This window comes from Acanthochromis polyacanthus, chromosome 4, assembly GCF_021347895.1.
Source record: "Acanthochromis polyacanthus isolate Apoly-LR-REF ecotype Palm Island chromosome 4, KAUST_Apoly_ChrSc, whole genome shotgun sequence".
In the NCBI taxonomy this organism is placed as follows: domain Eukaryota; kingdom Metazoa; phylum Chordata; class Actinopteri; family Pomacentridae; genus Acanthochromis; species Acanthochromis polyacanthus.
This window is the reverse complement of record NC_067116.1, coordinates 24439251-24464870: the sequence shown is the minus strand read 5'-3', so window position 1 is coordinate 24464870 and position 25620 is coordinate 24439251. Positions and strand designations below refer to the sequence as shown.

Here is a 25620-nt window from a genome sequence, read left to right as displayed (position 1 = left end):
GTATTCATAATAACGTGGCAGCGAAAGTTCAGGCTGACCACTGAACAGGCGATTTGTGGGCTTTACTAACCACTGGACTCATCACATGTTATCACAACAGTTCAGTCACTTCCATCTGTCACTATTTCATTTTACTGGTCTTATTATAATACATGAATATGTTAAAATCTTCTTTATAAGCATAGCAGTGCCCTCAGATTTAAAATAAACTTTAAAAATCAGCATTACTGCTCCACTGTTCCTGATAAGTAAACTAGTTTACAGTGCCTGATGTAACAAAAAAAAGCATAAAAAGAAGGTAAAATAGGATAATTATATAATGTATGTATATTGTATTGTACTGCATCTCTAGAAACAAAATTTGAATGACATCCAGAGAAATGATCAAATGTCTTTCCTCCGTCTCTGCCATGCCTCCCTCCTGCCAACCAAATGTTCAACTTGGCCTGTAGGTCTGTGCTGACATTGAGAGGTTATGTTCTGAGGAGTGCAGCTTTTTTACCATTTGGCCTTGATACATGGTGTGAGGGGCAGTTTGTTTCTCTCTTTCTCTGTCTACAAAAACACCGTGTCATTGCCACTGAATTTCATTTCACTGCAGCAGTTCTTTGCGGTCAAGAATCCTAATCTGTAAGGTCCGGGTATTCCTAGAGAAGCACTACGTTTATTTCCTTGTTACGTGTCATAAATCAGTGTAAGAGAAAGTAGTGACAAAAGTACTTTCTGAAAGCACAAAAAAAAATGAAAGAAGCTCACATATGCTTTGAGAACATAATGTAAGTCATAAGGTAGAAATAATGCATGCGGGTGGGTTCACTTAATTACTGTCAATAAATTGCACTAAGAAGGATAAAATGCATGAGAAGTGGAGTGATTGTTCACCTTTAGTTCTACGACCAAACTGGCATTAGTGAGTATTCTTTTAGAAGTGTACTGTATCTAATAAACTCAACAAACTTTGCTATTGGCAAATAGATAAAGCAGCTTAACCAATATGTTGTTGATTAGATTAGATCAGGTGTGTTCCTCTGATGGCATTAGACTGTGCTGGTAACTCTCATTACTATTCAGGGAACTGTGACGCTAATCAAATCAGGAGAACCCAAGAAGGCTACTATTGATCTTTTCGTCCTCTCGCTCTTGCCTTTTTTTATGTATTTTGAAGCTTTCAGTACAAAGCAGATGTATTTTCTCACGAGTCACAGCTCGCCTTTGAAGTTGAGGACTTGCCAGCCACTTTGAGTGGCACTTACATTTGGTTCTTTGATGCTTCTAGGTAGTGTGGGGAATTAGCTGTTAACTGAGGCAAGCCTCTCCTCTGGAATCAGCTTACATTGTCAGAGGATAGCTGACAGTTTGGTTACATTTATGCGGTGAGATTGTTGTTTGGGTAGAGTTTTCCATTGAGGGCATTTGAATAGCATGACAATGGACAATTAAATGTTGAGTGCTTTGTTTCAGGAGACACACTTTGGTATTTTAAAGAGGATCTGTTTGGGGAGGCATATAGCGCTGCACGAAGCTCCCTCTCAAGTTTAACACATCACCGGCAAATTAGAAGGAAATTTGGGGATCTAAGGTTGTTTTTTGATGCTGTAACAGAATCATATAGTGTTTTTTTTTTAAAATAAACTGGGGTAATTGGATATAGATGATGGATATAGCAGGTAAATTCCTTTTCAAACTCACTTTTCAATTACTACAATTTTTTTTTACCACCATGTCTGCTGTTTTGATGTCGCATTCCCCTTTGACCAAAACTCATTAATAATAGATGCAGAACAGATCTCTTAAGCAAGTTGTGCAAATAGTTGTGTCATTTCAGGACTAAAATACAGGATCCACAATCCCATTACACATTTGTTGCACATGGTGTTGAAATGTTGCTTTTGTTTTGTTCATAAAAGGGAAAATGATATTTTAAGTTTCAGTCCTATATTATTATTATTCATAATTCAGCTCTTTTGTCAGTAGATGCGTGATCACAAATGCCCAATGTACACACTCAGAACTAAACACCACATTACACTAAACACAATTTCAGGGTTATTTGTGTTGAGTGGGATGCTTTTCATAGGCGCTCAGAAACACACTGCTTTTTTTTTCTCTTTGGCCTCCCAGTTGTCATGTCTTTCCTTGTAATACTAATCGCATTACTAACTAATCTCACTAACAGGTATTTCTGTGTTGTTGTTGTTTTTTTCCTTTGCTGTGCTGCTGCAGTCTCCGACCAAGTGGTACATGAAGCTTGTGCCTGTAAGTCAACTAATCAATGCTCTGCTCTTTCATCTTTGTCCGTATTGGCCGTCTGTCCTCCCTCATCCCTCGCTCTGTCTTGTCTATGTGTGCATCAACCTGTGACTTTTCTGTTACATAAACACAGCTCCTGTTTCAGTTAACATGTAATCCCTTTGTGCTACATCTATGCGATTTTCAGTCCCAACAAAATATGATAATTATCTGTCACTGTAATTTTTAGCTCGTACGATAAAGCAATAGATCATGAATGACATAGATCTATTAATTATACTTTGCTGTTCTTTCCAGTCTCTATTAACTGCTCCATGAGCTTAAGGTTAACTGAAACATAGACATAAGGAATGCAGAATGTGTATCTTCAACACGCTTTCCTTGTCTTTACTAATGGGGAGTTTCTTGTCAGTGAAGAAAAACACCCTTGGGGAATCACTGAAGAGGTCTCAGGGGGTTGACCAAAAATACAAAGTAAAGAATTTCAATTTCCGAAATAGGTCATCTGGGAGCAACTGGCATGAAATGGTGTTAAAGTCTCTGTGTCATCAAATACTGAACCCCCTGTTGTTAAATCGTTTCTTTGTACGTGTACATATCTGTAAATTCATGCATACCATTTTTCATTTACCATGCCGTGTATAAATACTTATGGCTTACATTTTGGAGAAAACACTAGACATGTTGATTTTTTTGTGCTTCGTATCAAAAGGACCAAGTTATCAAGATCAGGTCACAATGGACGGAATAATAATCATTGACAGTCATTTTAGTTAATTTTGCAGCTGTGTTCACACCAATAATGGCTGGTTGTTCAGTTTCAATGGCCTCACTATGAAGTCTTCTTTTTTGCAATTTAAAACAACATACGCTACAAGGCTCCAGAGCCATTCACTTACCTTCATTCATGAGTAAATCTAATGAAGCCTTGCTGTGTTCTAAAGTGTTTGTTGCTGCTTTTAAGACACACTAAAGATGCAGCTGTTACCAGGATCACTGTAATATACTTGCAGCCATTGTTAGTGAGGAATAAAGAAAACAATGGGCCAGTTTGGGGCTTAATAGCTACTGCAGATGTAGGCAGTGTAATTTTACACAATGCACTTTGGTTTATAGCATTTTATCTCATGCAGGCTCGCTACAGGAAGGAGCAGGCCTTGACCCAGCCGGCTCCCTGGATCCCCCCAGTGGACAACCTGCTTAAAGACAGCACTGATGGCTCGGCCCTTGGTGCTCTGCTGCACTTCTACTGCCCTCAGCTGCTGCCACTGGACGGTAAGAAACGGGCACGATACATTCTTTATGGGCACGTCATTAGGAACTTTACAACTACAGCGAACTGAAGGAAGAGTTGTGTGCGTTGGTTTAGAACAGGACAAGGTGGCTGCTGTTAATCTACAGGAGGTTAATTATACTTTTGATCAAACAAATGATCCCGAAATGTTGCAGAAGCTGCTGAAATGCTCAACTTTTTTGGTTCTTAAACCAAAAAAACAGAACTCTTGTGGCAGCCGTGATTCTGCTCTGTTTTCATATCGTTAGCTGATTTTATTCAGCCTTATTTTTTTATTCCGTTCCCTGTTCATGCAATTGATAAAGAATCACTCTCAATCAACAGAGGCAACATAATCACATCACATTGCTGATAAAGGACACTTAACACAAACACAGCCAGACGCCACACAAATCAACCTTAACTGACCAAATCACAGGAACAAAAAAAATCAATCAACGTTGTTTAAATCTATTAGCACACAGCTCCACCCGATGGTTAATGGGATTAGACCTCTCTCATGATTGGTCAAACATTCGTACAACTTAAAGCATCAGCAGTTTCTGAGAAGATATATTGCTCCTAACACACTGCTTGCATCTCCGATCTTAAACAATTACCATCAGCACAGTGAAAAACTACTGGAGTGGGCGTTATAACGGGAACAGCTTCAATCATCAAGTTTATATGCTGACCCAGACACCTGATGGTTTTTTCTGTCCCCTCAGATGTCTGTCTGAAAGACAACATGAGTCTGGCTGATCGACTGTACAACCTGCAGCTCGTACAAGACTTCTGCAAAGACAACCTGAACAGCTGCTGCCACTTCAGCCTGGAGGACATGCTCTATGCCTCCTCCACCATCAAGGTACTGATCAAAACTGGCTGCATTTGTCAAGAAAATGTAATAAATAAAGATAAATAATATAGCATTTGCAGGGTTTTGCTGGTTATTTGTTCAGCTTAGAGCCTGAATGTTACAGCTTAGAAAATGGGAAGTTAATCCCTTCACTTTTAAGCAATATGTGGATGTCCTTTTGGAAATGGTGAGAATGCATTTTGAGGCGCTACTCTAGTTGTGTTGTGTCTATTCTGTTGTGGCTTGATGGTTTTATTGCGATGCTGATCCTGTTTGGTTGTCCAGAGGTTCTTGCTAGAAACTGGTTCTCGACTTATTAGTATTATCATGACAGTACTGGAGCTAACTGGTCTGTCAGAACTTTAAACTGCTGAGCTGTGCAAAATGGGACTTCATATAAAATGACTATTATCGGGAAAAAAACACCAGTCCAATCCAAGCTGTGGGTTGTTTAATAGAAAAAAATCCACCAGCTGAGTTAAGTTGATGGTTATTTCTATAAACACGGCTAATTCATTCATAAGTTTTTCAACGCAACAGATTAGAAACCCATATGGTATCCAGTCAGAAAGGCTAAAGGAAACAAGAGAAATGAGCAGCACTGTAGGCCAGTGTGGTGAGTCATGCTGTGGAAAAACCTTTCAATCCAAACTATCTTTCTTCACCAACCACAATCCTGGAGAGCTCCACACAGCCTCCTCTAACAACATGTGCATGTGTTTTTTTCATTCTCTACTCACACACTCTTTACTGGTCTTTCGATATTAATGTCCTTTAATTTCTTTTTTACATACTTTTTCTTTTCTTTACTGGTCATTCTTTTCCAGATCCTCTTTTAAACTTGCTTTTTTGTCTTTCTTTCTTTCTTTCTTTCTTTCTTTCTTTCTTTCTTTCTTTCTTTCTTTCTTTCTTTCTCAGTTTGGCTTACATATCTTTCAGTCATCTCTTAGGTTTATATATGTGTGATATCAAAACTGTCTGCTGCTGATGTGAGATTATAGATTGTCATTTTTCGGTGTGGGGATGTGTGATATCGCTACAGTGCAGCTTGGATTCTGTATTTTACATTAAGTTCACTGCCTGCCCTACTTTTCTTTCCTCTACCATAAGAACATATGTAGGTCACTGGAGATCCACCACAGATCTAGTAAAACATCCAAAAGTGACTATATTGAGTTATAAAGTATTTAGAGAGGGCACAGATGTTGTATTGCCGTATATCTCAAAACAGGAGGACAGTGTTCCAAGTTAAATGTCACAGTTTTCTTCTCATATGATATCTTTCAGTTTTTTAAACCAGTTTTGGACCACAAAGTAAATGATAAATATACTATGCTATACTTATTTATGTGCAGTATGCAGACATTTATGCACACAGTAGAGAGACTATTCCACCCTTTGACTAATGTTCTTCTTCTGTAAAGGATCTATAATGGCTCAAAAACATTTCTCTGTAGCCATGTTTTCTTGGTCAGCTGCCTGTGTACTTTAGTTCCTGCACCTTTTCATCAAATTTCCATTATGTCTACTTGCGTCCACAATTCCCACAACATCCCAAAACAGTCACAGGCACTGTTTTGTCACATAAAGGGCACAACTGCTTCCACAGTCATTGCTTGATTTTATTTGTCTGGTGGTTTCATGTAACCTTCCCTCCCTGCTGCTTGTTTGTGTTTGTTCTTACTGTGTCTATCTCAGTGTGTTTTGCCTGAGAGCTGCATAAGCAGATAAAACTAAAAAAAGTTGATGTGTCTGGATGAGTCTGACGTTGTCTGACTGTCACCTCGGCATGTCCTCTCATGCGGGATTGTTGTTCTCAGCAGAGACCGAATGCAGGTCACTGAGAGGACAAACCTCAGTGGACTGTTTGAACTGACTAAACATGTGTCTTGGACCTAAAAATGTGCTGTATTTGGTGCGGTTTTCTGCTGCTAAGAGTCTTCCACACACGCCAAATACAAGTCATTTGACATGGTAAAACATATTTATCAAATTAATAATGAAATTAATCTGTCAGTATTTTCATTGGATTGGTTACTGCTAATGAAAGCCACATTTTGTTTTCATATCTGAGGATAAAAAGTAGGAGAAATTTACTTTGCAGTACCAACCAGCAGCACCAACAGGATGAAACAGCAGCTTTGAGGATTAGAGCCGAGAGAGAAAGGCATGACAAAGGCTTGAAAACAGAGATTTAAAGGTGCCCAGTAATGGTAGCAGCAATACTAACATTGTACAGACACTATTGTAATATATGATAATGAAATCTAATCTGAGGGATACTGCACTTATGGCTCATTTTGCAGCAAATAGCAGCGAATGTGATCCATCTCACATTCATCTCCAAGCAGCCCACAGCACACACATACATTGACAAACCACATGGTGTCAAAAAAACTATTGAGTGGAGTGAAGCAGCCAGTAGCTGTATTTTGCTGACGCTGATTTCAGGAGGGATAAAACAGTCCCAGCAGGCCAGAGTTATTGCCTGAGAGAAGCAGTGCAGCCAGAACTGCATACAGAACTAGTCAGACTCAGTCACCTTGACCCATATTCCAGGCAGTCACACCCTCAGTGGCTGCATGGTGTGGTCCCTCGCACTAATGGAGACCTCATTACAGAGAACAAGCCGAGACGTTAGAGGGGAGGGGAGGAGAAAGAGGTGTTGATGTGGAAGAAAATGGAAAGAGGAGAGGAGAGGGGGAGTGATAACAGAGTTTGAAACAATTAGAGAGGAGATGGAAGAAGCTGATCAGGGAGAAAGAGACAAAGAAGGGGAGCATCATTTGGGAATGCGATGCCAGGATTAGACACTGCAACACAACCACACAGTCTCACACTCTGACTGCATTTACACCCCGCTCAAAGTGTCCCTTTGCTAATTCTTCCATCAGATGTGATTAGAGCTGATTAGACCTGATGGTTTCCAAACAGAACTAAAAAAGATAAAAAGATGCAAAGGCAAATTTCTCAGTTGTGATTGAACAAGACAATTAACCAAATGGCCCCTTTGCATGGTAAATGGTGAAACTGCCCCTTGTAATATCAAGATTATTATCTGTATTGATTAATCTGCCATTTTTTTTAAATTTGTTGCCTAAAGCTACAAAGACAGCCAAGCTGAAAGTCAACGTTCATCTGAATTCAAAATTGGTCTCCTGACTGAACATCTAACTCAGTGTACAACACATCCTGCTCTTGCTACAGACTTTGTTGCTGTTATGCTAGCTCATGTGATCTGTGTGAAAATGCCTGTGATTGGCTAAAATCTACAATCATGGCGTAGAATTTATGAAGCATGAAAACTGAGCCAAGAGGAGGCACGGTCTAGTTTCCTCTCAGACCACTTGAATTATGAGGTGGAAAGTTTGGAATGACATTTTCACCTAACAGTGCCATACAGTACTGCTTACTCCAGCTTTAATTGTTTTTTTATTCTATAAATTGCCAGAAAACTGTTCATTGTCCTTGACATAACATATTTAGTGAATTTTTTTTAATGTATTTTTAAAAAATTGTAAGATAAGATTTTACTGCTACAGATGACCAGGAAAAGCAACAAATCTCTATTTAAATGAGGGAGGGTTTTTGTGTTATTCTTTGAAAATAAATGATTAATCAGTTTAAATTTGCATGAGATAAAGGTCATAAATGTGACTTCTTGGCTAAGCAACAGTGACATGGAGGAAATCAAAACACAATGAAAAAAAAGACATCACAGTGCAGTTTAAATGTGAGGGTCGGGCTGGGCGGTGCGGTAGCTGGTGTGAGTGAGACACTTCAAGATTTTATCAGTTATCCAAAGAAATCAAATGCAGAAACTTGTAATTTAGCATGAAGCCTCACAGTGTAAACATTTAACAACTGAGTCCGTGTCGTCATGCCCATACATGCACAGACACACACACACACACACACCAGTCCGTCTGGCATCTTCATGTCAAATCTTGTGTTTCTTTGTGGCTGAATATCTAGAGCAGAGTTAAGTGTCTGTTTCCTTCCCTCTCAATTTGGTGAAATTAGCATTGCTCCATGTTATGTTCAGTAGTGCCTCAATAAGAGACAACACGCCCGCCTTCAGTACCCAACCCCCAAGACCATACATTACATGCATTACTTAGGGCCATTTTTTTCCTAATGGACGCCAGGTCAGTAAATCACATCAACCCACTCCCATTTACTGGCTCTACATTTAATTAATTCACAGCGCATCTAAATTACCATCTGTGGATCCAAGGAGGAGAAATGAAATTCACCAGCTCTGGGCTTTCGCCAGCTTTCCCTTTTTTACCAGGAGGTCCATAGCAGACATGCTAAGGTTGCCCTGAGGAAAGCAATTAACACACTTACTGTAATTCATAAGCTGTCTCTTCAACACGATGATCAGTCAGTTAGTAATTCATCTGTAATCTGATTGTTGATGTCAGAAATGAATGATAGTTGTTCGACGGTGAGGTGTAATCAAACAAACAGCAGCACACAATATTACAAATGACCTAATTACCACATAATGGTTGTGACTATATTAACCGCAAACTGGTTCCTGTGTTCGATTAAAAAATACCAGATTATGCCACATTTTAGAGATAAATCCAGTGTGCCTCAAATTGACTCTAGATTTAATTTCATCTGCTCGATCACCAGCAGGTAAAGTGTGAAGCGCTCATGTGATGTTTGAATAATAATTGTTCTTTTCAGTATCATGATGCCCTTTTATTAATTCATCACGGGATTTCTGTGTGAAGCCACTTTTAGAAATGCACTTTTTTTTTAACATTTAGACTTAAATTTTTTGAAATGCAATGCAAGCTCAGGTTTTTCACTGAGCAAATGACCACAGCCTGATAAACTTGGCAGTAAATCAAAGAGTGGGTTTTCCAGATTGGAGTGAGTCTGTCTGTCTGGCCTGCTGGACCTAGATCTTTTAATCAACGCTCTGGCCCGGTGATCGTGGAGATTAATGCCCTCTGAATGCTCAGTGTGTGGCTTGGCCTTGTCTCTTGCTGAGCTGGATAACATCATTTGTAGGATGTGTGACCTGCTGTTCCTATTTTTACGCATTCAAGCTCGATATGTTGCCAGCGCATCTGATAACTGTCATGTGTGAGAGTGTGCATGTGCAGCATATACAGGCCAGAAAAGAAGGGGGGGGGGGTGTTTGTGCGTATCCCTGCAGAGTGGATTAGCCCTCCACCACCACCACTCCACCAGCCTCAACTCTGAGCTCTCTTTTAGTAATCACCAATCAGGCTCCCGTCTTCATCCTGAGAGTCACACACTCAAATCTCCAAATAGCCAGATCTGGCAGTGCTGCAGACCTGGCAGCCCACAAGGTAGCAAAGGCGGTCAATGGGGAAACAGGAGAGGGTGTGGTGCAGTGGTTAGCCGTTTAGGGATCTGTGCGAGTGTGTGCGACTGCTGAGGGGTGGTATTAAGCGGTAACACACACACACACCTGGTGTGTCAGTAGTAGTCAGACGAACAGATGGGAACAGAGGAGAAGTAAGCTTGGGTTATTGCCTCCAATCTGGGCAGGACGAATGAGAGGAGAGCTTTGTCTCTCTCATTCTGTCTTTATTTTCTTTTCCTCTTTCTTTTTTTGTTCCATTTGTCTCAATTCACTGAGGAATACTTCACATGCTGAACACGCCTAAAGGTAACCCACATTATCTGACATGGTGTTTGTTAGTTTCTCTGTACTGAAGTACTATTTAACATGGAAATCTTAAGGAGAACAAATGTAACTCAAAATTTAGCTCAGAAAAATTATTAAACATTTCAAATGATATCTGACACAAAGGTTATGTTTTCGTGTAAAGAGTTCAGTTTGCATGTCAAGCTTTTTTTCTGCTTTATTTGCATTACCTTGACAACCATTTGCTCTACTAGTTTGTTCCCCTACAGAAGGATTCTGTCACAGCAGACACACCTTTCCAGATTCTTGCATCTTTGCACATTGTGCATAGGAGGGAGAAAGGGTTAAAAAAAATTGTAGAATGCTGCAGGAACACCCACCGTAGACCAGTGTCACTGGTGTTAATTGACTCTGCCACTCCTGGTGTGCTTTTGAGCTGCAGTTTAAGGGCTTAAGAGGACTGTGTATGGCCCATGTGTGCTGGTGCTTGCTTGGTAGAGCAAATGTTGCTGAAGTGGTGAATCAGGTGTCTTTAGAGCTGAGCCATGCACCATTGTCTTTGTCTGGAGACCACAGACTGAGGGCAGGGAGAGGGTGTGTTTCCTCAAGGTCGTCCCTGCTTTACTGCGCTGGTTTTGCATATGCATGTGTGTGCACATATGCATATGTGAGTGTGTGCTGGCATATTTATCAGAAAACTGATCAATTCGGTGGAGCAGTTAATCAAAAATAGTTTCTTGAAATATATTAAAGTGAAAAATAGTCAGAGCTGGATTCAATTTATAATTCAAAGTAACTTGTTTAGAGTGGATGAATTTGATTTGTTTGTCCTGTTTGCGCGGATGGCTCAAATCACTCATGGCATCTTTGGATTGTTTTCTGTAGTGTTGACAGCAAAACAAATTAAACAATCATACTGGCTGAATCATATGATGTTGTTTTAGGAATCTCAACATATTTCCCCTATTATTCAATGCTGCATGCTGCAAATTCAGTTGTTTGTCAACAACAAGTATATTAGTTTGCACAATCCACACATTTTTGCTTCGTAATGAGCAAACAAACAGCAATGCATTTGGGAAAATGTAATGGTGAGAGAATGACTTTGTAGAGTAGATCTTTTTGCTGTGCAGTGTCCTCGAGCAGTTTGACCTCCCACTGTATGTTGACCTGAATCAGAGGTGGACATGACCTGGCACTGTTAAAAATCCCTCCAACATTTCTTACTCAGTCTAATTCAGGGTGGCTGCTGGGTGCATGATGGTGACTGAGAAATGAAAAAGACATCTGACCTCTATTTTATAAATGAGGTTAATGCCTTAATCGCTCCTCTCTACTAGCACAGGTACTATTCGCATTGTCATGAAAGAGGAAGATTATTATATCCAGCATGTGAAAAATCACAATGATGATAGCATTAGCTTAGCTAACATGAAAAAAAAATCTCAGCTTGCCGTGACGAAGAGAGGAATAACTGTATCTCCTCTTGTAACATCTTCTCTTATTTGGTAATTTGGTGAATTATTTGTGTGCAGACTGGAAAGTGCAAGTGCACTTCGAAGTAATATTGGCAGCCTCAGATTAACAGCAGGGGTCAACAGAGACACCTGCTGGAGAAATAAATACAAAGCAATTGTAAAGCAAGTGATAAAGTGGCAAAGGAACACATTCAGATTTTTGTCCTGGAAACATATGTGTCTCTTTAAAGTATCTTTGAGCTGAGTGATTGAATGTAACCTAATCCCTTGTTTTTAATCATTTTTTTGTTTTGTCTTCTTCAGAACAACTACCTGGTGTTCATGGCAGAGTTGTTCTGGTGGTTTGAGGTGGTGAAACCGTCTTTTGTGAAACCAAGACTGCTGGAAATTGAAGGAACAGGCAAGTGTTTAATCCAAACCTAGTAATACCATTTTAAACAACAATAGCAAAGTTAGTGTCATCTTGGTAATAAAGTGGCAGTAAGTGCAAGAAATAAGGACAATTAAATAAAGGTATCTGTCGTTGTGTTTTACCTAGAACTCACACAAAGCAAAGTACTAGGGGAAAATTGTACATTACATTTACATTTTCACTGTAAAAGCATCATTTGATCATTGTGTCTCTGCTGTGACACTTCAGAACCTTCCTCTTTGTTGAAGAATATGCCAGTCATCCCCATCTCCAAAGCAACTAAGAGGAGTTTCATGGAAAGACCCCCAAGTCCTGAAAGACCCAGGTATGTTAGCTTAAATTATGACAGTCAGTATGAAACTCTGGGAATCCACAAGCTTAATAAGCTCAGCAGCATTTTATTCAAAAATCTAGACATATAATGATGTATGTTTGCCATTTTCTTCCTTCAGTTTACCCCTCCGCCCCCAGCCTCGGAACTCAGGTAGCTAAATATTTGTTATTTACCAAAATTGCAGTATTCTGAAATAAAATTACTTGTGCAAAAGTACAAAATCCCATTTTTGATTTTTACTTTGTGTCTTGCAGGTGAGATCAAGAGGTCGACCTCAATGTCGTTTGTTGATGGCAACCTCGGCACGTGGCCCAAAGAGAAAAGGTTAGTGTTGTTGTTGTCATGGCAATGTGCTGCTCTTTTAAACGACCCAGTCCCCAAGAAAATCAGTCATTGAGGGATTAAGGAAAGATGTTTTGAGATGCTGTCAAACCAGAACCTTTCCTCAAATAACCTTAAAATTCTTGTTGGCTTAAGTATGTGTGGATTTAATCGCAGTTCCATGCTGTTTTCCTTCTTAGGTCTGGGCCTTACGGAGTGTCTTTTGACATCCCCTTTGACAAAGAGGACTCTGCTCCTGCCCATCTTTCCTCCACACGTGGCATGGTGAGGTCTGTCAGCACTGACGATGGCTCTGGTTTTAAAGTCCACCACATGCCCCGTGGAATGAAACGCAACCTGTCCTTCCAGCCAGTGAATGGTCAGAGTGTTGGCATTGAGGAGGAAGGCTGCCCTGACAGCTTAGCCGGCATGGAGCCAAGCAGGCGAGCGTACGCCAATGGACATGGAAGTGTCATGGCAATAACCCCCTCCATGGAGGAAGCCCTCCAGATTATCCACAGCCCGAGCAGGCCCCCAGCAGAGGGCATCAACAATGGTTTCTTCCTGCACAGTCAGAACCTGGGGACTGGTGTTGGTGGATTAGACCCAGTGTCAGAGGTGGACTCCAAAGGTCCTCTGAGTACCACAGACACCACAGAGGTTGACACCGGCATCCATATCCGAACAGAGGACATGCTGGATGAAGATTCCTCTCTGAAAGACTGCTCTGTGAACATGGAGCTTGATATGGACACACCGAGCCCCTGCCCAAGCAATCAAAGCAAATCCCCTTCAGGAGTGAAGATGACCAGCTTTGCCGAACAGAAAATGAAGAAGCTCAATCCATCAGCGCCAGACTCTGGCAGAGGCAGCAGTAGCTCTATGAAGACAACTCCAGAGGGCTCTGAGTTTGGCCTTCCATTATCTGTCTCCTGGGCCCCGACCCCTGAGCACAGCCCCATCCATCAACACACCCCACCGCCAATTTCAGCTCAGGCATCACCCACACCTGTCCAGCTTCCACCCAACGACCCAGCTCAAGTCATGGCTACAGAGATGGTACAGCTGAGGATGAGGCTTGAGGAAAAACGGAAAGCCATAGAAGCGCAGAAGAAGAAAGTGGAGGCTGCTTTCACGAGGCATCGGCAAAAGATGGGTCACTCAGCATTCCTCAATGTGGTGAAGAGAAAAGGTGATGGGGCTGCTAGTGGAGAGGAAGGAGGGAAAACTGAGGGAGAAGGGAAGTCAGCAAGCACAAGTCCCACCTTTAAGTTTGGGAGGAGCAAGGCAGACACACCTGATGGCGCGGAACAAAGCACCACAGCCTCCTGCTGGCAAAAGTCACCTGGTGCAGGTGAGGAAGGTGGACAAAGCCATGCTCAGCTCACTGAAGTGGATCTCACAGAGTATACACGTTCCATTGAGAAACTCAACCATTCTTTGGCCTTCCTCCAGACTGAGATGCAGCGATTGGCTCAGCAGCAGGAAGTGATCATGGCCATGAGGGGGCAACAACATCAGCAGGCATGGGTCATCCCTCCTCCACACACAAACCCGTCACCACAGAAACACAGTCGAGCCGTTACTCGATCCTCAGGACCCTCTTCTCCTGCCGACTCTCCCCGTTCCACCCACCGCTCTCCAACCAGCATCAAACGCAAATCTGCCTCCTTCCATTCCCGTAATCCTCGCACTGCTCGACCCAACGAGCTCAAGTTAGCACCCTACAACCGAGTCCTAACTGCCCCACAGTCTGTCGATAGCATCCCAAGGCTACGTAGATTTTCGCCTTCCCAGCCTTTGGCAAGTTCTTTCGTTTACATGGGGGAGAAACCAGCACCTGCAGCCCCAGATGGAGATAAAAACAAGGAGTCAGATTCATGTCTTTCCCCAGAGAGGGAGGTGGGGAGCGTATGTGTAGTCCACTCACCCCCAAGCTCCCCCAACCTGCAGAACAAAAGAGAACCAACAGAAGCAGATGCAAATGCCCAAACCCAAGAAACAGGTGCTCACGTCCGATCAAAGACCTCTGACAAGGAAACAGATGACCAGAAAGCCATAGGTCAGAAGTCAACCGTAGAACTGAAACCCACTTTAGAGGCGTCATTCCCTGAAGTTCTTGCCCATCCTGTGGTAGAGACCTTCACGGTGATGCCCACAGAGATCCCTCCCCAGCCAGAACCATCTGAACAAGCCAAAAGCAGTTTGATTGAGGTTCCTCTGTCGGTCGTGAAGCCACTGGAGGATCTGACACTTGATGACGGTTTGGAAATGCAACAAGGGAATGCGGAAGGCTTGGATGATGAACAGAAGATATGCCGTGGTTTCTTCTTCAAGGTAGACTGATATTTCAAAGCACTGTTATATGAAGAGAATTTGACACTTTGATTTATTTTATGTCTGACAATCTTCTTCTCTTTTAAAAACAAATGACTGGTTGATCTGCACCAAGCTGAAGTTTGTAATGTATGAAGGAGACAAAATTGGCACAAAAAAAAAAAAAAGGGCACTCAACAGAATTGGAAAAAAAGTGTACTAGTGTTTGTTAAGACAACACAGTTTTGGTCAAACACAACGATTAGATTGAAATCCTATTAACCGCAGCATGCAGGGTCTGGGTTGCAGGTGTTTACACCGCTGGGTGTTTTCAGCTGCTGTGACACAGCTCAGGGTAAAATAGTAATTCTATATTTGTACCAGGTCAGCCATGTTTGTGTTGACAACCAAAAACTCTTGATCCTAACATGAGATGATTAATGGTTCAGGAAACATGCAGGCTGAAGATGGGATCAACTCCCATTTATAGTTTCCAAGATAGTTGCTAGCTGCTTTCTGGGCTTTGATGTAGGTCAGGAAACTGGGGCTGTTGTGAATAATTCAGGCACAGCTGTGGAAATGTGAGGTTGGAGAAAGGTTGACTAGATTATGAAAGTGGATGCTGAGGGATGTGCAATGAAATTTCACATGAATACAACTCTCGATAGAACCAGTTTGTACTTAAGTTAGAAGTCAATTTAGATTAGTTTTTTTACTGTCTGGTTATTGAAAACATGGTTTTATATTTACAACACATTTGTGTCAGGTCCGACCTTTGACAAAACACGTCTTCAGTATTCACCTGCTCTTTTGTTATAGTTAAGATTCACACAAACTGTCTTAGCCACAGTGAAATGTCAACACCTATGCTCATGGAATAATGGAAATGGTGATTATCAACGGTTCTTGTCATCAGAGGAGAATGGTTTGTTGCATGGTAAAGATTTAAGTGTCTGAAGAGACTGCAGAGTAATGTGTCCCTTTCTGACCCAGAAAAAAGTATGTATATATCTTCTGTTGCCTCCGCTAGCCTTTTTTGCTGTCTTACTTAATAATACAAAAGAGAGTTGACCTTTCACGGTAACAGCTCCTTTTATGAATTATCTTACAAAATGCATAGTTTTCACAAATCTATCTTGAGATCTGTAAGGCAGCTTCCTTTGTTTCCTTCAGGAGGATGGGAAGCCAGAGGAGAACATGGCACAGAAGAGGGCTGCACTGCTGGAGAAAAGGATGAGAAGGGAGAAGGAGAGTCAGCAGAGGAAGATGCAGCTGGAAGCTGAGCTGGAGCAGAAGAAAGAAGAAGCTCGGTATGCAGACTTGTGTATTCATTCTCTTTGTCAGAGGAAATTCTAAAATTTATTTGTCAACTTTTTCATTTGGTGGCTTATTTTAGTTCTTACTTTATGGCATTTAGTTTTGTAGGTCAGTTTCATTTTGTAGGTAGTTTAATTGAGCAATTGAAAAATATCAGAATATCTAAGAATAAGACATAATTTAGCTCATTCCAAAACTGTAAAAATATCATTTGACACCATCAAAACCACCAGTATTGTGTAGGTCCCATTTAAGCTGCCAAATAATGTGCTGAGTGGCACTGAGACATTGGCAGAGGGTCTTTTGGGTCCTGTGGGTTGCCTGGTGGCTCCTCCATGGATCGGGCTTGCTCCGGCACATTTTCAAGATGCTCAGTCAGGTTGGGATCTGGAGAGTTTGAAAGCCATAAAGTAAGTTTGCCTCCAAGCTAAGGTTTAGTGTCACTGTAGTAAAAGATTTTGTGACACAACAAACAAACAAAAAAAACTCTTTAAATGAATCTTAATTTTCTTTCAGTGATTTTTTTTTATCCCATAGATTATTGTATGGATTAACAGAATGATCAGTCAGGTTATAAAACATCAGAAAGTGGTAATGGTAAGAAGCCTATGCAATTTTCCAAAGCCCATTGTAATATATTTAGATTGCATATCTGGTGTCACCAGCAGTCCAACACCCAAAGATGTTCTATCTACAATTCTGTAAATCAGAGAAAATGAGCTAAATTACATGTTTGCTGAAACCGAAAACTCTTGATGCGTTGTTTGATCATCCACCTTCTCCACACTTCATTAAGTGAAAACATAGCATTTCTTATCACTCTCCTCACGTTCCTCCCAACCCTGTGTCTGCTCAGACTGAAGGCAGAAGAGGAGCGTGTCAGGAAGGAGGAGGACAAGGCCAGGAGGGAGTTCATCAAGCAGGAATACCTCAGGAGGAAGCAGCTGAAGCTGATGGAGGACATGGACACCGTCATTAAACCTCGACCAGCCGGTGGGGCCAAGCAGAGGCGAGGCCGACCCAAGTCCATCCATCGTGACAGCATGGATTCACCCAAAACCCCCGTCAGAGCTGCCACAGGTAACCATAGAGACGACCACCACTCGGGAGGTCAAGTTCATCCCATCTGTCAAATCAGTGTCCTGCTGCCACTCTGCCTTGTACCACCTGAGAATGTGTTGTACAGCCAGCAAGGCTTTATCACATTCCTGATCCTTCCTTTAAAAAAATCTTTGTTTTATATAATATAATCAAAAAAGGCTTGGTTAAGAGTTAATGATAAGCAGCAGTGTTAATACCTGACCACTAACATGTCAAAAATGATACGACAGAGCTTTTAATTTAACATGTTGACACACTGAAGGAGCAATGCAGCACAAGTGTATGCGTGTTTTATGTAAATGTTATTCAGCGTCATATAATGTGAATTTTTACACCACTAGTCATGATTATAGGTTGTGTCCACATCGGTTTTACGTGTATTTTATCGATGTGAGAGCATTTCACTCTTACCACTGACGCTGCATTGCTCTGTGACAGGGTTGGCACAAAACGCAGCGGGCAGCCTGGTGATGTTTTCATTCATGGTGTGTAACTGTGTCGTGTTGTGCCACATATTGTTGTCTCGCAACCAGGTTCACGGCAGCGTGTCTTTTCAGTCTCCAGCTTGTCCCTGGCTTCCCTCAACCTGGGAGACAGCGACAGCGTTCACTCTGACAAGAGAGCACCAAGGTGAGATGCTTTTGCAAGTGTGTTAGTGCTGGTCAGACGTGGGTAATGTGACTTCTGTGGCATTTGATAGAGCCTTTTAATCTCAACGTAAAGTTTCATACTTTTTGGATACACGGCCCCGATTTATTCACAAGGTGTAGAAAAATCAGAAAATCCAAATAAACAAAGAAGCCCTGCATTCTTGGCATCCTGGGTATGCTGAAAATAACGCCTCCTTTTTACCTGGTTCACTTGCTTTTAGTACTACAGTTACTAAGCCGCTGTACATAAGCATTAAATTCATGCATAATATGGAGTAAATTCACACTGAATTACGGGGCAGGCCATGTGCTTCTCTGGTGTACAGTATATATATCATGCAGTATTTGGCTTAATAGCTGATGAAAAGCCACATTCCAACTATAAAATTTCATATTAAAACCTGAAAAAATGTGTCATATTTTATTCCAAGTCTTTATCTCTCCTTATTTTCTAATTGCTCTCTGTCAGTACTAATGGGGATATTGTGTGACTATTTCTTGTGTTTTTATTGCCTTGCTCTACGGACTAACTCCAGTTCTCAGATCTAACATTTTGCTGTTTTCTTTCAGTCTTCCCTCTTAACTACTGTCTTTCGTGCTGTTTTACATTTGTCAGAAGTTCTAGTTTAGCCTCTGGCAGTCTCTTCTACTTTCTGAGCTCTCCTAAACTGAGAAGGAGAAGGTTAGTTTTGCTTAGCAGTTAAATCTTAAGGCGCTTCACGCTGTCCTGAGCCCAATCCTGCACTGAAACCCTTTCCTCACAATGGGTTTTATTCAGGATTGAGTGAGCACTTGAAGCAAAAGCAACATATTTTCTTTCCCTTCAGTAAAGATCCTCATGGCTTCAAAGCACCGGTTAATGCTATGCTTTTTGCCGTAACACCACCACAAGACTATCACTTCTCTTTTTCCACTCACCCCTCTGCTGCGCCTTCCTCACTCAATTTACTGTCCTCCTCTGTTTTTTTTCACACCTAATAAAACATCAAAGTGGCTTGCTTTGTTCAGATCCACTGCATCACAGACCAGTTCTGTAAAAGTCACTCTGCATACAGCATCCATCTTATCAAGTCATTAACCCTAGACTGTTTTAAAATGTGCTAGTGTTTAAAAGTCATTAAATAACTTTTGAAACATGTCAAGATAAATGTATTTAAAGTTAGACTTTTGACCTTATTGTAAGAAGCTAAATGACTTGTTAATGTGGACAGTTTACTTTCACAGAGAGCATTACAGGCACATCTGAGCTACACTTGGCTTTAGCTGTTCTTATGGTATGATCGCCTTGCATTGAATTTTCACACAATTACACAGGTGGAATAGTGTATTTCCAAATTCCTTATAATCCCAGTGGCATAATTGGTATTCCCTTTTTACATTCAGAAACTGAAATATCACTTTGCCAATGTGTAGAGGTAATATAATGTGCTTCCAGTCTTACAATGAAAAGAGCAAGTAAATGCCAAGTGCTGCACTGTAGGTGATTGATCTCCTTTATTGACCTTAAATGCACCAAACTGCACTCACTGTCTGTGCTTGCAAGCTTTGCTCATTCACTGGTTACTGAAACCCCAAACCAAGTCTTTGCTTTTGATGACCAAACTGAACGCTGGAATAGCCCTGCTTTAGCTGCAGTATACTTTGCTGAGTGTTCAGGATCAGCATCCATGCAGAAAGGTGAAGGTGGGCTTGTGTGTGTGTTTTAGGCCAGACTCCGCAGATGGCTTCCTCTCTCCAAGTCGCTCAAGCAGCAGGAATGGAGAAAAGGACTGGGAGAATGGATCCACCACCTCCTCTGTTACATCCAACACAGAGTACACAGGTAGGTCAAATTAGTACAGACTGTATTTCTGTTACATGTGTTCTATTCAATTGACAAAACTGTAAGATACTAATAACGTAACAATGCTCACCGTTGTGATCTGAATACTGCATCCACGGCTCACATTCCTATGGCAGAATAACTGAAACAACACCGAGAAATGCTACCAGCAGAAATCTTCATACATGATTTATCAAAAGAAAGAATAAAAATAGGGAGGGAGGTCTTGTCTTTGACATAACTGGAGTGGTTGCTATGGAAACAGTCTCAGCATGATGTTCTCTCCGCCGTTTTCATTCAGGACCGAAGCTGTACAAGGAGCCCAGTGCCAAATCTAACAAGCACATCATCCAGAATGCTCTGGCTCACTGCTGCCTCGCAGGCAAGGTCAACGAGGGGCAGAAGAACAAGATCCTGGAGGTAAAAGCGTGGAGCTCTTATGGACAGAGTGATAGATAGAGAGACACACATTCTTTTTATTTCCCCTATCACTTCTTTGTAGTACATAAACATATATAAAATTTACTTTCAAAGAGAAACTACTGAATTTATTGTTACAAGTTATAATAAAGAAAGTTTAGATTGTGTTTTAAGCTGGGAAAAATGGGAATGATATATGGAGGACTGTCTATAGCCTCTATAAACTAAAAGCTGAGCTCTCCTGCAGTGGAAGTAATTAATAAAATATGAGAAACTCAACTTCAAAGCCTTTCTTAACATTTGGCAAAAAACAAGAATCCAGCAACTTATTGTCTTTATTTGGAAGTGAACTTACTTATATTCAGAGTGCTTTACACTAAAAAAAAGTCCTGATACACCAAGATATTTTATTTACAGGGCAAACACGCTCCTAAAAATTGCTCAAAGTATCAGAGTCCAAAGAACAAGCTGAATCTCCCTATACTCTCTGCTTGTCTTCAGCATTTGTGACCTTCATATCCGCTGAGCTTTACTCTTTTGATCTAAACAGGAAATGGAGAAATCGGAGGCCAACAACTTCTTGGTTTTGTTTCGAGATGCCGGCTGCCAGTTTCGCTCTCTCTACACTTACTGCCCTGAGACTGAAGAGATCAACAAGCTGGCAGGTATCGGCCCCAAGAGCATCACGCGCAAGATGATCGACGGCCTTTATAAGTACAACTCGGACAAGAAGCAGTTCAGTCAGATACCAGCTAAGACCATGTCAGCCAGTGTGGACGCAGTGACGATCCACAACCACCTCTGGCAAACCAAGAAGCCAGCCACCCCTAAAAAAGTAGTGCCTGCCCAGTCCTAATGGAACTTGATACCCCCAAGCATTACCATTTCCCCCTCAAATGGAGCATAACCATCTCAGTTTGCACTTCACTGTACATATCCATGAAGATTCAAACACCTGCAATGCCAGTTAGATGAATGCGTATTTGTCTTTTTTCATGTTGTCTTTCTCATTGCATTCCCGTCCTTGTTTGTCCTGCATACTCTGGACCGGACATGATAGGATTTAAATATAATGAACAACTGGAATGTATGACACTGCTGAAGAATGGTGTAAATGTAAGCCACGTGTGTGTTTTTAGAGACCGTCAGGTTTGAGTCAGTCCATGAAGGCACGTGTGAGTGTTGTTTTCATTCTCTATGTGCCAAACGTCAAAAAAAGAGACAGTATGAATGCTGGGACATTTTACTCGGTACACTGAAGCACTGAATGTTTTTAATTCATGTACAGATGGACTTTTGTTTGCATTAGCCTGTTGATGTGTGGCCTTATGCGCGTTTTGTTTTAGCGTGAGAGTGCAATGAGATGATTGTAAAGCAACAGCGTTGGGTTTTTTTGTTTGTATTTGGAAGAACACTTTTTTCTTCATCTCTGTGGGTAAAACAGTTTGTATATTAAGGTACGTAAAACTCCAAAGGGCCAAAAAAAAAACCAACTTGCATACAGCTAGTGTTATCCACACAGTACATGTGTGTTCAGCTCAACAAAGCCAAGCGGTTTCAGCTTTTTCAGAACCCTTTTTAAGGAAGTGATTTTAAAGAATGCAGGACGTTACTGTAGATCACTGCGTCTCAACCTGTGGGTCAGGACACCTGCAGACAATTTGCTCTTTATGTACAATGTGAGAACAATAGATTTCTGTCATGTTTGCAGTTGTAGTGAATCCCTCTTTCTCCAAAGTAGTTGCAATTAGACAAAACTGCATGACAGTAAAAATCTGAATTAGGTGGAGGCAGTGTTAACTCACTGGTTAGTTTGCATCGCTTCAGCCGTAAAGGTTGACAGCCAGTGTTGTAGCTCACCATGCTGCTGGTTCACAGCAGGTTTGTGAACAAATAAAATAGTTAAGTATTATTTCTTTTTTTATTGTTGTTGCAAAATGCTGCCTACTGCACCATGTAGGATCTTTACAGTACATTTAAAATAATGTACAACCACACTCCCATCCACTGGTATAAGGAAAATGACTGAAATCCAAGACACTTATGAGGTATTTCTCTTCATATTATGATTGAATTAAACTGTTGTACTTTCTTGACAGTATTAAATTCCACATTCCATCTTAATATCTGCACTATAAACTGAAGCTATAGACACTTTTGGTCCACCAAGCACCAAACGGTAGTAGCTCATATGCTAGATTACGGATTAGTTTAAAAACAATAATATATTCTGTTAATATAATAAATAACAGCACCAACCATGCCTCACAGTAAATATTACCCAGTTCATTTTAAAAAAAGCCACATCATAAGACGGTTGTGTCATTTTCAACATGTTTGTGCATCGGCTGCACGTTCATCGCACAAGTGGGTTTTGAATTAAACGAAGCATTAAGAGTGTTTTTGTCTGTCGCTTGTAAATGCAACATGTCCCGAATAGGTCAGTAGTATGATGACTTTGCTAGATTTATTTTTTCTATTGTTACCAGAATAAAATTCACTCAATAATGCAAGGCAGGATAGGGCCGATAGATCCTTGTTGCTGCATACGGGTAGAGATTCATTATTGGGTTTCATTGGTGTCGGCGTCATGTTACTTTTGCCACCAAATGTCTCATCAATGCCACTTGCGGGTACGATTTCTGACTAAATAAATCTGCTAACATGGTGCTTTGTTTTCAGCAGGGGGATATTTATGACCAAAACAGAGCATGTACATGTTTTTTTGAAACTGTAATCGAGTATGACAGAGAGGAAGTGTTTCACTGTTGATTACTGAAAGGATTTGTCCACAGAAAGCTCTGTCCACCTGCGTTTGGCTGTTTAAGGCCAAGGTAAAAGATTATTTAAACTGTAACGATATTGTACAGTGTGTTCATGTGAGCTACTTATTCACTATGATAACTTTGTTTTGTTTGTCAGACGCTGTGCTGTCATTCAACATATCGCAGAACATGTAGTCTCATTTTTGTTTGTTTTCTTTTTGGTTTTGCATTTAATAAAATTAAGCATGGCCTCAACATTTACGTGGCATTGACTGTGAAGCAATCCATCCATTATCTATACACCGCTCAATCCTGAAGTGGTCATCAGCAAGTGTTGAGCCAATCAGAGTACGATGCATAGACTGTATATAATTTTTTTCGTTAGTTTTTATGGTCAAAATCAGAGATCAGGTGGCCAATCTTAAAATAAACCAATATTGAATTTTGTATAGAGAGTTAAAGTTTTGGGAGGTCAGGAGGCAGGGCTAATTGATTGACAGTCCGGTCTGGAATGATTGACAGGACCTATGGAGGAGGCAGCTCTGCTCTCCTCGTTTGGATGAACTCCGATATGATCACTGCTGGCAGTGTTGCCAAGTCCGCTTATTATTAGCGACTTTGGGCTTGTTTTTCTGTAAAGTCGCTTGCAAATCTCATCAGTCGCGGGTTGTGGGTTTTTGGGCTTGTTTTCTAAAGTGTAGTCACGTATTTGGGCTTGCTTTGCTGCCTGTATCAACTCCTCCCGATTCTCTCCCAGTTCCCCACAACAAAGCGAAACCCGTTAGTTTGTCCTTTTCCAGGACCCATCCACTCCCTCGTTTCTTGGTTGCCGCCCCCACCCACACTCAAAATATGCACAGCAGCGCATGACGATGTTTCAGAACCTATGCAGGCGTGAACTAACCGTGACGTCACCGGTGGTTTCAACGCCGAGAAAATGAAGCCCGGATTTTGCTACTTCCTGGTCGCCATTTTGTTTTTTTGGAGCCAATGACGTAAAAAGCGTCATCAAACAGGCTGGACCGGAGAGCAACTAGGGGCAGGATTGGCTGAAGGCTCTCTTATCCCGCCCACATTTTACCGCAGAGGCTTCTGTTGCTGTCTATCAAGTATAGCCACGCCCCCTGGCTCCGCCAACTTTAACGATTTATTTAAAATTCAGTATTGATTTATTTTAAGATCAGCCACCTGATCTCTCATTTTGACCATGAAAACTAACAGGAAAAACATCCTGAGCTGTAGAAAATCAGTCTATCAAACTTTATTTTTTCCAAAAATGAATTGGGGTCTATGGAGAAAAAGCTTTTTGGAGCCAACCCTAGCGGACGGCGTGATATTTCAAGTTTTTGACACTTCAATTTTGGAGCCAGATGCTACGTCCACTTTATATACAGTCTATGGACCTATGCAGCGAGGAACAGATGCAAGGTCCAGCGGATAGACTCCTCTGTGTGCCCAGTCCTATAGTCCTGTCGCGGGTTTCCTGATAACAGGCGCTGCTGCACCTGCACGGTTTAAAATGTCTACACCCGAAAGTCCACCACGTCCAAAGAAGCAAAAACGTTTGCAAATGTACAGACGTAAGTAAGACTGGAACCCCTGGCAATAGGTACAGGCCAAACTGTTTTCTGTTGCTCATGGACTGACTGAAGTAAGGCAGCATCAGGAGACTAACATGTAAGAAACATGAGAACAGAGAGGACCCAACCAGCAGGTCACAGTTTTTCATCTCCAATCATCTCCTGAAGTAGATGTGATAAGGGACATCATGATGAGATCAGCTAGATTTCCTACAGTATATGGTTGTGAATTTAGCAGAGGATGCTTATGATCATGCTGATGTGGTCGTAGACTCTACAGTATTTTAGTGACTCAATAAATGCCTACATCGTTTATTTTTTTTTTAATGCTTTTAAGTTTTAATAAACATTCATTTAATAGCCTATATGTGATCAATAAATGGACTTGCCTATCTAAAGAAAAACTCACTCAGAACTCTATGTTAACAGTACTAAATAAATCAATAAATACACACATAAATTGGTTAATACATTAATTGTGTTAAGATAAGTTTTAGATTTTGAATTATTCTGCACTCAAGTGCTTATCTCAAAATACAATCTACCCACTCCTTGGGTGATAGTGTCCCTGAGGAGCCATGGTAGGCATCCCTCATTTTCATTTCTGAAAGGTGGCATTCCTAGATTTTGCAAATGTGAGATACATGCTCCCCATGCAGTTTTAGCATTAAATACAACATGCTGGCACCGAAAAGCACAAAAAAAACCTCTGCACCTTTCTCGTCCATGGAGTCCTGTGGAGGAACATAAACGTAGATTTATCTGCTCATCATTAAAACAGCAGTTATCGACCCGTTATGATTGATCAGCTGTGACCTGTAGGACACTTAGCTACAGCTTAGAGTTAACTAGTTTATGACACTGACTAACCTGATTTAGTATCAGTGTTAACACTAAATTAGGAAACATAACCTCAGATTTACAGAACAACTTTAAAACACGATGTGAGAACATGTTTATATCAGACGTTACGGTCGGATGTTAACTTACAGTAACTTCACTGCTTTATATGTGATGTTGTCCAGATGTGGTGAAGAGTACAACTAGTTGCAAAAATGACTTACCTGTAGAGTTTATCTTCACTTTT

General features: G+C 41.1%; 1 protein-coding gene across 8 annotated transcripts in view; it reads left to right on the top strand.

Moving 5' to 3' along the window:
- camsap2a (calmodulin regulated spectrin-associated protein family, member 2a) overlaps nucleotides 1-23208 on the top strand; it is a 53219-nt gene extending 30011 nt beyond the window's left edge. Inside the window, exons 5-19 of one of the 8 annotated variants that reach the window (XM_022192846.2) lie at nucleotides 2224-2256; nucleotides 3384-3525; nucleotides 4252-4391; nucleotides 11799-11895; nucleotides 12136-12232; nucleotides 12360-12391; nucleotides 12496-12565; nucleotides 12763-14899; nucleotides 16055-16188; nucleotides 17052-17275; nucleotides 17830-17926; nucleotides 18563-18628; nucleotides 19653-19768; nucleotides 20070-20188; nucleotides 20739-23208. In XM_022192846.2, the coding sequence (XP_022048538.1) occupies nucleotides 2224-2256; nucleotides 3384-3525; nucleotides 4252-4391; nucleotides 11799-11895; nucleotides 12136-12232; nucleotides 12360-12391; nucleotides 12496-12565; nucleotides 12763-14899; nucleotides 16055-16188; nucleotides 17052-17275; nucleotides 17830-17926; nucleotides 18563-18628; nucleotides 19653-19768; nucleotides 20070-20188; nucleotides 20739-21044 (3810 nt within the window). In that variant the 3' untranslated portion in view covers nucleotides 21045-23208. Of the gene's footprint in view, nucleotides 1-2223; nucleotides 2257-3383; nucleotides 3526-4251; nucleotides 4392-11798; nucleotides 11896-12135; nucleotides 12233-12359; nucleotides 12392-12495; nucleotides 12566-12762; nucleotides 14900-16051; nucleotides 16189-17051; nucleotides 17276-17829; nucleotides 17927-18562; nucleotides 18629-19652; nucleotides 19769-20069; nucleotides 20189-20738 lie in introns of all 8 variants that reach the window. The other 7 variants (XM_022192847.2, XM_022192845.2, XM_022192848.2 and 4 more) reach the window with 7 other exon arrangements.
- Nucleotides 23209-25620: the final 2412 nt, after the last annotated feature.